Here is a 15,949-nt window from a genome sequence, read left to right on the forward strand (position 1 = left end):
AAAGTAAGTTTTTGAATGACTGATCACTAGATATGACTACATTCATAGGTATTCTTTATTTCAACAGTCAGTGGACAAAGTTATCCGGAAATGAATGGTACACAGTACAAAACTGATTATTCCTCATCCTACAAGAGATCCTATGTCTGTGTTTCTACAAAAGAAGTATAACATTGATTTTCTTTAGGAACTATAAAACACACGTATAATATCGTATATCAGAACATTGAAGCAAGTCATATAAAGTTTGTGGGTCGATCGTTATAATGAATGCAAGCTTCGGTCAAAACCGTTATGTCCGGAATTTTACTTACCTTGAAAATTCTACCTATGACTTCAAGGGTAAATCGTCCTCGAAGAACAATCTATATTGTCAGACTTCATCATCCCATAGCAATTTAGGGAATACTCACGCTTTCTCACATATGTATTCCATATGTTCATCGCAGTCGTCGTCATCCCATCGGTAATTATTGGACAGCTGTTTGGACAGACAATTTTCACCATGGTAGTTGTTTGGTTTACCATGTGCAAAGTTAGAGTACTGGAAAATCCTTCCCTCTGGTTCCCAAACCCATGTTCCTTCCATTGTCCAGTCAGAACCACCCATCCAAAGGTCGTGTACTAAAGGTTAAAAGAAAGGTTGAACTCAGAGTATAAGTACAGATCTTTACAGTGGATGGGTTGCAGCGACGCATGTGAAGTCATTTACAATAAAAACTGACATCTAAACTTGTATACTCAAATGCATTATCGCCTGATTGTATCCCACGCGACGAAGTTGCAAAGGGTATAATGGTTTTGACTCTTACGCCAGTCAGTCTGTCAGTCCCTTTCTTGTCAGCGCAATTCCTCCGAGACCGCTCGACAGAAATTCGTGAAACTTTGTAGTTAATAAGGACACACTGTGTAGATATGCATATGCCTTCAATAATTTTTCAGTGAGTTATGTCCCTTTTGAACTTAGAATTTCGAGCCCATCTGTCCTGTTTTCCCCAGCACACCTCAAAAACCGCTCAATAGAAGTCCGTGACACTTTGTATTTAATAAGGACACAATGTGTAGATGTGCATATTACCAGGAAATTCTGATTCAATAATATTTCTGGGAGTTATGCCCCTTTTGAACTTAGAATTACGAGGCCGTCTGTCCTGTTCTTGTTAACAATGCATAACATTAGCATTCATTATGTGAGGCATTGTCAAGTAACGTTGGAGCGTGGGGTATGTAAGCTTGCTCACTTTTTCTTTCATTTTGTATATAGATTGATTACGTGATAGTGAACCATTAGGTCGTCACAGTTGGGCAACCACTTCATACAATGTATATATAACAGGGGCGGGTCCAGGAATTGCGGTTACGAGGGGCGCCACTTTATGAGGCAGGGGGTCTGAAGGCAAGGCCCTGGTGGGGGCCCAGGGGGCGAAACCCCCGGGAGCTCCTGGATTTTACAGATTTTATAGGGCTTGAAATATATCTCCTATTTAGTCTTTTGTACTATTTTCTATAATTTTTTATGAGGTGAAATTAATAAAATGACGCAAATTGTAAGGGTTTTTGGAAAAAATTATGTTCTCCCAATAAAATAATTCAAGAAATAAACAGATTTTTTCATTTATTTCTCCGGGAGTGGAAGAAATTATTGCTTCTTTTATCGTTTAGTACATTTTTCTAAATAAGATACCACGATTTACCTTAAATTTGAAAATTTTAGGGGGGGGGGGTGGCCTCCCCTTAAATCCGCCACTGTATAATATTTCACAGAAACAAAGTGTTCGTTCGTTGGATTCCAATATTTTACACTCAAATGAATTGTATATTTCATTAGGATTGTTGTCGCAAAGCAAAAATGAATCATACAAAATTGTTTTCAATTTACTACAGTTAATTGCACTTACGAGCGTACGTGCGCATTTGTTGGGTTATGAAATTGTCTTCTTCAGCCGTCTCTATATGGACAAGGTATCCGCCATGCATTTCACACATTTTCTGTAATATAATGTCTGGACTTGCAAATTCCACAGATCTTAAAATTCCCAATTCTGAATACAATGTACATGTAATTATACAATTCAGTCACTTTATGGAATATAAAAGAAAGGGCTTACCATTCCATCCATCCAGGATTCACCCTCTTTCGATACATGGTAGCAGGAATTATTGAAAGGGTGCCATCCAGGTAAACAACCAGAGACTATAAACATGCAAAGCTATTCTATCAGAGAGAAATAAAAAAGAGAGAAAGAAAACATCAAAGGAAAAACTATTCTATCAGAGAGAAATAAAAAAGAGAGAAAGAAAACATCAAAGGAAAAACTATTCTATCAGAGAAGAATAAAAGAGAGAAAGAAAATATAACAAAGGAAAAACTATTCTATCAGAGAGGAATAAAAGAGGGAAAGAAAACATCAAAGGAAAAACTATTCTATCAGAGAGGAATAAAAGAGAGAAAGAAAATATAACAAAGGAAAAACTATTCTACCAGAGAGGAATAAAAGAGAGAAAGAAAACATCAAAGAAAAAACTATTCTATCAGAGAGGAATATAAGAGAGAAAGAAAACATCAAAGGAAAAACTATTCTATCAGAGAGGAATAAAAGAGAGAAAGAAAACATCAAAGGAAAAACTATTCTATCAGTGAGGAATAAAAGAGAGAAAGAAAACATCAAAGGAAAACCTATTCTCAAGCAAATAAAAAAAGGGAGAGAAAAAAGATAAAAATAACAAAGGAAAAGAGGAAACAATATTCTCTCAAAGAGAGAGCGAGAGAGAGAGAGAGAGAGATAGATACATAGAGAGAGAGAGTAAAAAAAGAAAGAAAAAATTACCAATGGAAAAGAAGAAAATGGTATATCCAGCTGTTCTGATCATGATAACTAACAACTTCTTCGGCCCCAATGAGGTCATCGCATATACATGTATATAATTAGAAAAGGTCAATACAATGTTCATGGACATACGCCGATAACGTTTGAGATTTGGTGCCAAATTATGATATTAAACACATGCAACATCTGAACGGTTACACTAAATGAACCAAATTGTATAGAATTATTCACACATGGTCTATTTTGTGAAGATGAAAAAACAATTAACGTATAAAAACGACCAAACAGAAGTCATACACAGTTAACGTACAGCTTTGTAATAATACTGAAATGTCGGTGTGTTTGGCATTGCAATTGAACTTGATTCCTTAAACACTTGCTAAATCTGTAAACTAATTACAAATCATGTTTTGGTAAATTTTTATTAAAGTTCATTATTTCTAAAGTTAAGGCGCTCTCCAACAAAGCTATTTTACAACACTAAGATATTCACAAATAAATACATGTATTCATTGTTGTTTTGTTTCATTCCTGTATGAACTCATCGTCAAAACTCACGCATGACCTTACGTGACCTATCGAGGGCCAGCGGGAATCATCGTAGATATTCCCGGAACTCAAAGTGTCAGCAGTAATGCCTGTGTTGTAGCATAGACTTTCTCCCCGTAAAAGCGGGCCCGGGATAGATATTCCCCCATAGGGGGAAAAAGCGCCCCAGCATATAATTTCCCCCTATGTACAAGGTCAGTATAGAGTTTCCCCCTGGGCGGAAAAACCGCCCTGGTATAGAATTTCCCCCTCCTGTTTCCGGATTTCATCGACCGGAATCTTTTTTCTTCTCATGTAGAAGCTTTTGAATAAATATAGAATGAAGCAAACCCATGCAATTGAAGATAATAATCAATGAAATTTGTTATTATTGCTATAAAGAGGTACATGTTATTAAAAAAAAGTTACAAAAAAGAAACAAGTATGTGCTGTTAAATTGGTATAGTTTAATGAAATAGATATGCACTCATTAATATTACGATGTTCATAAAATAAAGGAATGTTTATGCCCCCGAGATCGAAGATCAGGGGGCATATTCTTATTGTCCTGTCTGTCATTCCGTCATTCTCTCATTCCGTCAATCTGTAATTCTGTCTGAAACTTTAACCTTGCTAATAACTTTTGAACAGTAGGTGCTAGAGTTTTGATATTTCACATGAGTATTCCTTGTGACAAGACCTTTCCGTGGGTACTAAACCTTTTGGCCTTGGCATTTGACCTACTTTAAAAAAAAAATGACATGGCTCATAACTTCTAAATGGTAAATATTAGAGTTTTCATCTTGCACATGACCCATTTTTTGTGACAAGATATTTCTACTGGTACCAAGATATTTGTCCTTGTGACCTTGACCATCTTTGGAATTGGCCATTATCGGGGGCATTTGTGTTTCACAAACATCTTTTTGTTAGATGTTGAAATTGGGTTTACACGCTGAAAACTTTGAATTGCATATAGTAAATGCAATATACTTCCCAAAAGACTTTAACGATGGTCAATATCATTAGGCGTTTTCGTAAAAAGTCGACTAAAAGATATACATATACAATTAAAATATCTGAAAAGTAAAATAGATGCACTGTGTAAATAAAAGTAATTTAATTTTCCCGTTTATTTGAATTCGAAATTTTAAATTAAAAATCCATTAATTTCTTCCCAACCTCACTATTTCAAATGTTAGATACTAGTAAATAACGGTAAAGACTTGAGATTTCCGAATTAATTTTGATATACCATTACAAGACTTGAATAATTTCCTCTTTTAAAAAAAACCCCAATAACATAAGATGATGATTGTGATACACAAGACCCTGCTCAAAATTAAAAAATAATAAGAATTCCTGGGTCTAGATAAGCAAGATAATTCTAGTAATAGAACTGGAAACGGATACATAGCTAAAATGTAAGAAGGGGGAAAAGCGTAATGTCATTTAGGGGGAAATTTTATACGTGGACGGTTTTTGCTAGGGGAAAATTGGGCCCGGGTTATTTCTTCCTCGGGGGAAATTCTATGTCAGGCCCATCTTTCCGGCGGGAATGTCTATCCCGGGCCCGTTTTTTCGGAGGGAAAGTCTATGCGGGGAGAAATTCTATGCTACAACACCGGCGCCCATGAAAGTGTGTAGATTTTGTTGTGTGCCACTATCAAAGCTATATAGATGAAAACTCCAGATGTGACACCAAAAATGGCTGATTATTGTGGCTAATACTTCACTTTCACACGTGCCCCCTTTCGGAAATCCTGTTTCCTCCACTGGTATGTTTATTTTTATCACTGCTACATAACACGTGAATAAAATCAGTCATGGATGATACAAATTAAAATTAGATGTAAATTAAAATTAAAATATGGTCTTACATAAATTAAAATACAGTCTTACAATCCCGTTCACATGTCATATTGTAATTAGCGTAGGTGAGACATCAATTGTATTTACATGAGGGAGGTATGTAAAGAAGGTCATAATTACTTATTCAAATTGTGCCGAAAACACAACTGGAACAAATTACGGCAATAACTTAATACGCAAGTAAGTTTAACATACATATAGGCCTATAAACCAATGAAATACCAAGTCTGTTAAAAAAAACCCAAATTGCTCCCGATAAAAGAGGCGGGAGTGCAAGTGCTGAACATGTAGACCTGTACATAGACTCGTACGCAGTAGTAAACGTTTGGTAACACAGGCTTTTTCCTCCCCAGTCTTTATAGACACAAATACACCATCCGCTTCAACAATACAGATAAAGCATCTCGCTGAAAGCTTTACAACTTGTCCAACTTAAACTTAATCAAAATCTTCGCTTCGAAAGTGTTTTTCTATGCTCCCGAACTTTGAAAATAAGGGGCTTTTTCATTGGTTGAATATCGCAATAAGGAATGGTAAAGTGACCAATCGCATTTAGAAGCCGAGACACACCTTCCAGCGAAAATATCAAAATTTTGTACCACGGGAGGTAAACGGAGTGCGACCAACCGTGGGTTTCGGACGATGGTATAAACTGTCTATTTAATAAACTCATATATATACATCTAAAATGTTCACAATCCATTCAGATTGACCATGAACGGATGATGAACTAGTTTAAAGCACGCGACTGAAATTTTAGAACGTAATAATTTTTAAAAAAAATGCAACATGTGTTACGGAGATCTCGCAAAGTGACACCTTGGACTAAGATTGTGAACGTACGTGGATTTTCATCCCACTTTTGTGGTCACCTAGCTCCAAAATACAGTGCACCATTAGGCATAATGTTTAACGAAGTGCAATGTTGATAAAAGGCAGGGTAAGACATGTGTGACGTCATGTCTACATTTTGACGTACATCATAATACGACTGTGACAGAGGCGGATCTAAAGAGTTCGTTTTATGCAACAAAAATAAAATAAATGTTTGTGGGGGTTTTTTTGCGTCCAAAAATAAGAACTGCACAAACCCATTTACCAGTTTCAAATCCTTGACACGCTATTCAGACTGAACAAAAACAACGAGCCTCCACAGTACTCAAGAGTTACTTAAATTCAGGATGAAATATTAAAGTTACCTTATTGTGAAGTTTTGTTTTTAAAATTCTATTCCTTAAATTCACGAAATCACACTGGATTTATAACGAAGAAAGTCTAAGCTATTCCATACCATAATGGGATTTTGGAATGAAGATACTTTATTTTACTCAAGACTACAGGGCCATATTTGGGTATTCATGACTCTTGTTCTTTGTTGAATTAACAATGCATTTTATTCAATTCAAGTTGACATTCCAGGACGTTATTCTAATAAGCAAACTCCCACCGAGGCAGCTTTCATGACTTATAGATGCAATGTAAACAAACGTTGATTCAGTAAATGAATATAAATATGGGAAATGAACACCACTATTGAGCTGTTCATGGTCAATATGAACGGATTTGGATCTCTGTGAATCGCGTTAGCGATTCACAGAATTTGCCTCAAACTACCATTCACTATTGCCACAAAAATGGGGACAACCAACCTACATGATCTTACTTGGTCATTAGATGTAACTCCATATGAATGAACTTCCGTTATGGAGACCAGCAATTTTGTACGATGAGTGTAATGTGAGATATGCGACTTGTTCTGCATCAAGTTTAACCAATTAATGCGCGCTATGGTACATTCTGTGGAATCGGTAGTCGCTACATGCAACATCGAGAAGATTTCCAAAATCCCATTTTGTGTCATTTTTACTTTAGTCATCAGTATAATGAGGGCACATGTAAAACTATACAGTACGGCAAGATCCACAATGCTCCGGGCATCGAAGATAAGCATGAAACCCCCTACATAGAAACAGCCGCAGGAACACTGGGTGCTACTAGTACTGGAGTTTTACGAAGAGGTTGACTTTTACAATCGACGGCTGACTTTTACAATTTAAAGGGATCGTCTCCAACTACAGAAATTGGACCGAAATAAATACATGTATAAAGACTGCTTCCGTAAAAACACCAAAACCGACAATTATGTTTATTAATAGAGTATTGTAACCTCTTTAGCAACTCATATTCTCTCTACATTCGTTCGACACTTTCGTAATGCACTACTCATTTTGACCTAATTTAATTAAGTTAAATAAGAAGCTGAGAAATGTATAAAGTACCCAGAAAATTGTCATAAAAGAACACATTACTGTAAGCGTACCACAGCGCACTCAATGTAATCAGACGAACTCAAGTTATCCTATCATTTCTTAAAAGTTCTTTACATATTTTATCTTGGGTTTCTGGCTCCCCCCACAACAAAGCAACCCCCACTCACCCATACTTACCTTTGGGCGACAGCTGTATACTAGACCCAAAATTTGAAGAGGCTTGTTTATATATTTATGTATACATTTTGTCATAGCTCCGCCTAATTTAAAGAAAACGAGCAATTCTACGTCTTTGTACACCTCTCTTTCGTGTTGAAATTCTATCTTGGTCTAAATGTGAAGACAACCAACACGTGAATGTGTATATTGTATACATGTATATTAAGATACACGATCGAATCAACGATATTTGTGGTAAATCAGTTTTCCTTGATTTAGGATTCCCCCTTTTCCACAAATTTATGACACCCCAAGTTTGAATAACACACACATACATGAAAGGTGAAGATAATCTCACAACTCCCACAAGGAAAATAAAGAGTTGGGCATACACCGACCCATGGACAAACCAGAGGTGGGATCAGGTGTACAGGAAGAGTAAGCATCCCCTGTCGACCGGCCATGAGCCCTATGTCTCGATCAGGTAAACGCATAAATACCTTGAAAAGCTTGACTTAAATAGCATGCTTGATTCTGAAAAAATCCGGCCGAATTAAACTAAGCCGGGTTTACCCGGCGACACGCTATGAATGAAGTGAACCGGCTACAGTACAGTAATGAAAATATTGACCTTCTATTGTATAAACATTATTCCGCATAGACATGACCAACATATTTATATTTACAAATCATGTCTATTTTACCAGTGTAAACATTAAAAACATTTTGTCTTAGAATAAGCAACTCCCGATACTACTGTCTCCAAGGACGCCAACCTGAGCTTGAAGCCGCCTTCGCCTATCAAACAATAGGCTTACCCGGCGAGATGCGTGCGCAATTCCGGCTCACAATCAAGTGTATCGCTGGTCATCACAGATTAACCTAGGTGTGTCGGATCGTTAGAATCAAGTATGCTAAAAGAAGCAGATCGACAAATACAGGTTTAAATCGCACTCCCTGGCATACTAGTATATACTGTATATTATCGATATAAGCATTTGACATGTGCTTATCCCAAATGCCGTACCCCATGGGGGTCTGGGTTAGAATAGGTGAGACCAGAAAAGCCAAGGCCCCCTGTTACGACAGGTGTGGCACGATAAAGATCCCTCTCTGCAAAAAGGCCATAAGCGCCGAGCATAAGCCTTAATTTTGCAGCCCTTCACCGGCAATGGTAATGTCTCCATACGAGTGACAAATTCTCAAGTGGGACGTTAAGTAATATACAACAACTGAATGCCGTAAAAGTTTTGAATTTTGCAAATACTACTCCCAAATTTTTCATATCTGGAGTTGGCCCCTTTAAATTCTAAAAGTCAGCCGTCGATTGTAAAAGTAAGCCTCTTCGTAAAACTCCAGTAGGCGTATGACTAATCACAACATCCCTAGAGTTTCTTTGATTACTTCTTACCAGAGCAACCTTGCAGTAACTCCCAACCTTACAGTGACTCCCAACCTTGCAGTAGCTCCCAACCTTACAGTGACGCCTAACCTTACAGTGACTCCCAACCTTGTAGTGGCTCCCAATCTTACAGTGGATATGTACAATGGGAGCCATTCTACCGTTCCGATATCCGGCCATGATCAATTAAATCAACCTGGCCTAAGTATCACCATACTTGACACCAACCCAGTCACAGGTCAGGGGGAGGGGGAGGGGGTGGGGGTGGGAGCTTCCGGGTGAAAACACTACAGTAGTACTGAAACACTAACACCTGTTCTCTGTAATGTCGCATCTACCATATCATCTTTTGTTAGTGTTGATGATAAGTTGGCCGCCATGTATGTCGAGGAATCAAGCAAAGAAAAAAATTGAACAAAGATTATATTGATTTCCAAGTCGCTTCAGTCTGACTTTGAAAAATACTGATGCGCAAAAGTATTTAATCGGCCAGCTTGGCATCCAACGTAAATTACATCGATCCATATTTGGAGTGAGATATTTTTACACTTCTGCTTCATACTTAGATGTTTTATTGAAAGTAGACATTAACGACATACTGACAACTCAACTGTATGACAAACGCGATGATTTCAGCGTCTCCATTGTTAACTTCCCATATTTATGTAGCAATATTCCATTGTCACCTGCATATGGTGTTTATATATCTCAACTGATTCGATATGTAAGAGCTTGTTTTGCGTATAGTCAGTTTTTAAATCGAGGTAAGCTACTGACAAAAAGTTGATGGTACAGGGGTTTCAACAGTCTTGATTGAAGTTAGCATTTCGCAAATTCTTTGGTCGTTATAACGATCTAGTTCGTCAATACAACCTATCATAGGGTCAAATGCTGTCTGACGTGTTTCATACCGATTGTTAAGCCGTTCTTGGCACACTGATTTTAACTACGGATAACTCCGTTTACCTGATCAGGATATAGGGCTCACGGCCCGTGTGACCGGTCAACAGGGGATGCTTACTCCTCCTAGACACCTGATACCACCTTTGGTATGTCCAGGGGTCCGTGTTTGCCCAACTATCTACTTCGTATTGCTTGTAGGAGTTATGAGATTGATCACTGTTCGTTATCTTCACCTTTAATATATTGAATGTGTACGAAAAACCTAATAATACTTGAAAACTACTCACTGCACCCTCATCTGGCTGATGAATACAGGTAAACTCACCTTGTGGACACTAATTATCAAACTCAGTCAATACAAAATTGGACTCATCAAGATAAATAGAGATGCTCTTAATTAAAGGATAAGAAATACGTAAGGGTTATAATAAATTAAATAGAGACCACAACACAAACAGTTTTTCTTTCTCGTGTGAAACATGTACTAAGTAAGTTAAACTTTTCTCTCGCCACTCAATTTGTTCCTTCGCTTCGCTCGGCATCAAATCGGTTGGTACTCGAGAAAAGTTTACCAATATATACTTGGCACACTGATTTTGACAACGGATAACTCCATTTACCTGATCACGATATAGGGCTCACGGCGGGTGTGACCGGTCGAAAGGGGATACTTACTCCTTCTAGGCACCTAATCCCATCTCTGGTGTATCCAGGGGTCCGTGTTTGCCCAACTCTCTATATTGTATTGCTTATAGGAGATAGGAAATTGATCATTGTTCGATATCTTCACCTTTCATGTAGATAATACAATCTAGTCCAAATGACTTTCACACGCTTTACGAAGGGATAAAGTTACTTTTTACCAATTGATTTCATATAATATAACCAGGTTTGGAACAGTTAACACTTTATAAACCATAAAGGGAAGCGGTTCATAAAACAATTATAATTTTAAGTATTTTAAACTGACTATAAAATAAATATGGGCAAAATAGTGAGTTTCATTCCGCATAATTTAATTTTTCAAAGAAATAAGAAAGGACTTAAGTAGCATAAGTATTTCTCCTATTATTATAACTCTAAATTCAACGGAGAAAAAAGTATTCAAAATCAGTACGTGGTTTGGCGGAAGCAAACCAATTCATATAAATTACACTGATGTATGCCAATCATCCATTTGAAGTGATTGTTACAACTGAAATTAAATATATCATCCACAACTTTACTCATAAGTTATATTTTCATTTACATGTAATTGTATGCAAATTAATCACATGTATCTGTGGTATATTCTTATTAAACACTACATTCATAGGTATTCGTTATTTTAACATTCAGTGGACAAAGTTATATTAACCTTTCATGTATTTGTGGTATGTTCTTATGCAAGGTAGCTTACCTCGATTTAAAAACTGACTATACGCAGAACAAGCTCTTGCATATCGAATCAGTTGAGATATATAAACACCATATGCAGGTGATAATGGAATATTGCTACATAAATATGGAAAGTTGACAATGGAGAAGCTGTCATACAGTTGAGTTGTCAGTTTGCCGTTAATGTCTACTTTCAATAAAATATCTAAGTATGAAGCAGAAGTGGACGACTGTGTGGTGTCCTTTATTTCGAGCTCACAGGGATATATCAAATCGACATATGAATGAAAGTTGTTATTGTTAATAGACAAAACGTCATCGATATATCGAAATGTCGAATTGAAGGCCACAGCGAGAGATTTTTCTTCTCACGTAGAACTTTTTGAATAAATTCTGCTTCATATGAATATAGGAACAGGTCAGCTAACAAAGGAACACAATTCGTCCTCATGGGAATTCCAACAGACTGTTGGAAGACCTGATCACCAAAGACCACGAAGATATTGTCAATGAGGAACTCTAGCATATTTTTTATTTCAAATTCAGAGTACTTGTGCGTGGAATCAGAGTGGTGTTTCACAAAGTAAGTTTTTGAATGACTGATCACTAGATATGACTACATTCATAGGTATTCTTTATTTCAACAGTCAGTGGACAAAGTTATCCGGAAATGAATGGTACACAGTACAAAACTGATTATTCCTCATCCTACAAGAGATCCTATGTCTGTGTTTCTACAAAAGAAATATAACATTGATTTTCTTTAGGAACTATAAAACACACGTATAATATCGTATATCAGAATATTGAAGCATAGCAGATAAAGGTTGCGGGGTGATCATTATGATGAATGCAAGCTTCGATCAATAACGTTATGACCGGAATTTTACTTACCTTGAAAATTCTACCTACGACTTCAAATCTAAATCGTCCTTGAAGAACAATTTAGATCGTTAGACTTCTTAATCAACCCATAACTATTTAGGGAATACTCACGCTTTCTCACATATGTATTCCATATAGTCATCGCAGTCTTCGTCGTCCCATTGGTAATTATGGGACATGGCCTTGGACAGACAGTTTTGACCATGGGCGTTGTTTGGTTTATGAGGTGCAAAGTTAAAGTATTGAAAAGTCTTTCCCTCTGGTTCCCAAACCCATGTTCCTTCGTTCGTCCAGTCAGAACCACCCACCCAAATGTCGTGCACTAAAGATTAAAAAGAAAGATTAAACTCAGAGTATAAGTACAGATTTAGCGGATGGGTTGCATGATTTGTCCGGGGTTTTTTTTCTTGACTTACACCACAAGGCTGCAGACTTTGGAACAGCGACTCAAGTGAAGTCATTTACAATAAAAACTGACATCTTAACTTGCATACTGAAATAAATTATCGCCTGATTATACCTCACACAACGAAGTTGCGAAGGGTATAATGTTTTTGACACATCCGTTAGTCCCTTTCTTGTTAGCGCAACTCCTCTGAGACCGGTCGACAGAATTTCGTGAAACTTTGTAGTTAATAAGGACACACTGTGTAGATGTGCATATTCCTTCAATAATGTTTCTGGGAGTTATACCCCTTTTGAACTTAGAATTTCGGGGAAAAGAGTACCAATTCATTTCCCATAGACCTCAATGTTAACCTTTGGCCCTCTCACTAATTAACTATATCGATTTTAAATAAATGACCGCAAACATTTCAATGTTCATTCCAAGTGTTGATAAAAAATGACAAAAAATATATAGGGTCCCGTGCCTTTTATAGGCCATATTTGTACTTTTTTAAAACACATAGCAATCTGCAGTAAATTACACACATTTTAAGCACACCCCTACCATGGTAATTTCCTCAGTCATTTCTCGATTTTGTACGATAATTTTTCATCCTGACAATTAATTTGAACCTCTATAATATTTCTTTCAATTCCAAATAATTTCACTCTTGATATTAGCCAATCACGCAACACCTAGACATTTATACCTCCGCTCAATCTTGGGTAAACTCCGTCCGGGTTACGCATACGGGGTATTGGTACTCTCATTCCTATACGAGCCCGTCTGTCCTGTTCTTTTCAGGGAGTCAAGTCAACTCGTACCCTGACCGACTCGTACCCAGGTCAACTCGTACCCAATAGGTCAACTCGTACCCAAAAAGTAAAAGTCCCAAAAATCTGGTTACGAGTTGACTCCTCCTCTTCAATTGATGACAACTCGTACCTAAGCGATATGTCACTTATATGCGCATAGATATATTGCATTATGGCCAGATTCTTGGGTACGAGATGTTTTTGCCTTTTGGGTACGAGTTGACCTATGGGGTACGAGTTGACCTTGGTACGAGTCGGTCAGGGTACGAGTTGACTAGAAATCTTTTTCAGCGCACCTCCTCTGAGACCGCTCAACATAATTGAGTAGATATGCATATTCCCAGGAAATTCTGATACATTTCTGGGAGTTATGCCCTTTTGAACTTAGAATTTCGAGCCCGTCTGTCCTGTTCCTGTCAGCGCAACTCCTCTGAGACTGCTCAACAGAAATTCTGATTCAAAAATTTTTCTGGGAGTTATGCCTCCTTTGAACATAGAATTTCGAGCCTGTCTATCCTGTTCTTGCAGTAATGTACATAACATTACCATTTATTATGTGAGGTATTGTCAAGCAATGTTGGAGCGTGCGGTGTGTAAGCTTGCTCACTTTTTGTTCCATTTTGTATGAAGATTGATTACGTGATAGTGAACCATTAGGTCGTCACAGTTGGGCAAACACAAGCACGCACACACACGCACACACACACGCACGCACGCACGCACACACACACACACACACACACACACACACACACACACACACACACACACACACACACACACACACACACACACACACACACACACACACACACACATATACATAGTGCTTCACAGAAACAAAGTGTTCGTTCGTTGGATTCCAATATTTTACATCAACACTCAAATGAATTGTATATTTCATTAGCATTGTTTTCGCAATGTAAAAATGAATCATACAAAATTGTTTTCAATCTACTACAGTTAATTGCACTTACGAGCGTACGCTTGCATTTGTTGGGTTATGAAATTGTCTTCTTCAGCCGTCTCTATATGGACAAGGTATCCGCCATGTATTTCACACATTTTCTGTAATATAATGTCTGGACTTGCAAATTCCACAGATCTTAAAATTCCCAATTCTGAATACAATGTACATGTAATTATTCAATTCAGTCACTTTATGGAATATAAAAGAAAGGGCTTACCATTCCATCCATCCAGGATTCATCCTCTATCGATACATGGTAGCAGGAATTATTGAAAGGGTGCCATCCAGGTAAACAAGCAGAGACTATAAACATGCAAAACTATTCTCAAGCAAATAAAAACGGGAGAAAAAAAGATAAAAATATCAAAGGAAGAGGAAACAATATTCTCTCGAAGAGAAAAGGTAAAAAAAGAAAGAAAATATTACCAATGGAAAAGAAGAAAATGGTATATCCAGCTGTTCTTATCATGATAACTACCAACTTCGTCGACGCCAATGAGTTCATTGCATATACATGTACATAGTTTGAACAGATCAATGAAACGTTCATGGACATACGCCGATAACGTTTGACATTTGGTGCCCAATTCTAATATTAAAACATCTCATAATATGTTATTTCCTACATGCTTCTTAGACAATTCCCAAGCAGAAATGCTAATGTTCTTACAAATTAAATGTAGATGAATTTCATAATGGTATTTTATTGTACAACCTAAATCATATTTTCAAGAGTACATGTGAAAAAATAAATATTCTGCGAATTGTCATTTTTTAATTCTATCAATTTTGTTTACTTTATGAATAGTAGTTACCAATGAACACTTAACGTATAATTAATCTATCATGTATCTTGCAAATCAATGAAATCATCATAATACATCACAATCAATAACATGAATTTCAGTCAAATAATGTGAAAGGATGATATGGATTTGCTCGAGGAATCGACCCACAGCGAGAATCAAAATTACGGCAAAAAAGTTATCAATTTGAAGTCACCTTTTTGTCTATATGCACTCAAATACATGTATCTCCAAATCATAAAGATTATGAATTTCACTGACAACGGGGTTATAGTTTTTTTTTAATTAGATGGTATATTTGGTAAATAACACTGTTTTCTCATTTTTGTGCAAAAGAAGCCCCCCCCCCCCCACCACCCCCCACCCCCAGTTCCCGAAAATTATTGTTGTAACATATGCCCCAAATTTAACACTAAAAGTATCGTGTCTCCAGTAGCGCAATAGGTAGGATGGAAGTGTATTCACCAACGTAGGACTACTTTGCGCGAGTTCGAATACCATCGACGGTTATATATATGTTTAAAAATTCATTTATTATTTGTATTATTTGTTTTACTAACAATAATTATTATATTTAACGACTTCTTTTTTCCCATTATCAAATTAAAGATTAGTACAAATCATAAGCAATAAATAAAACGAGAAATCTAACAATAAATTCACTCAAATGAAACGGGTTTCTATTCAATGCAAGGTGAAGATAACGAACAGTGATCAATCTCATAACTCCTACAAGCAATACAAAA

General features: G+C 36.9%; 2 protein-coding genes across 2 annotated transcripts; both read right to left on the reverse strand.

Moving 5' to 3' along the window:
- Positions 1–37: 37 nt before the first annotated feature.
- LOC130046259 (perlucin-like protein) lies at positions 38–3,485 on the reverse strand. Its single transcript, XM_048877128.2, has 5 exons — positions 2,829–3,485; positions 2,109–2,194; positions 1,899–1,989; positions 414–624; positions 38–154 (listed from the first exon to the last, which is right to left on the reverse strand). Exons 1-5 carry the CDS (start codon positions 2,956–2,958, stop codon positions 124–126), a joined length of 549 nt encoding a protein of 182 aa, XP_048733085.1. The 5' UTR covers positions 2,959–3,485; the 3' UTR covers positions 38–123.
- An 8,471-nt stretch (positions 3,486–11,956) lies between these two features.
- On the reverse strand, positions 11,957–14,946 carry LOC130046324 (perlucin-like protein). The gene is made up of 5 exons (XM_048877125.2): positions 14,824–14,946; positions 14,615–14,700; positions 14,405–14,495; positions 12,336–12,546; positions 11,957–12,073 (listed from the first exon to the last, which is right to left on the reverse strand). The coding sequence occupies exons 1-5, from the start codon at positions 14,900–14,902 to the stop codon at positions 12,043–12,045; spliced, it is 498 nt and encodes a 165-aa protein (XP_048733082.2). The 5' UTR covers positions 14,903–14,946; the 3' UTR covers positions 11,957–12,042.
- Between the last annotated feature and the right edge of the window lie 1,003 nt (positions 14,947–15,949).

The sequence above is a fragment of the Ostrea edulis genome, chromosome 5, assembly GCF_947568905.1.
Source record: "Ostrea edulis chromosome 5, xbOstEdul1.1, whole genome shotgun sequence".
Taxonomy (NCBI): domain Eukaryota; kingdom Metazoa; phylum Mollusca; class Bivalvia; order Ostreida; family Ostreidae; genus Ostrea; species Ostrea edulis.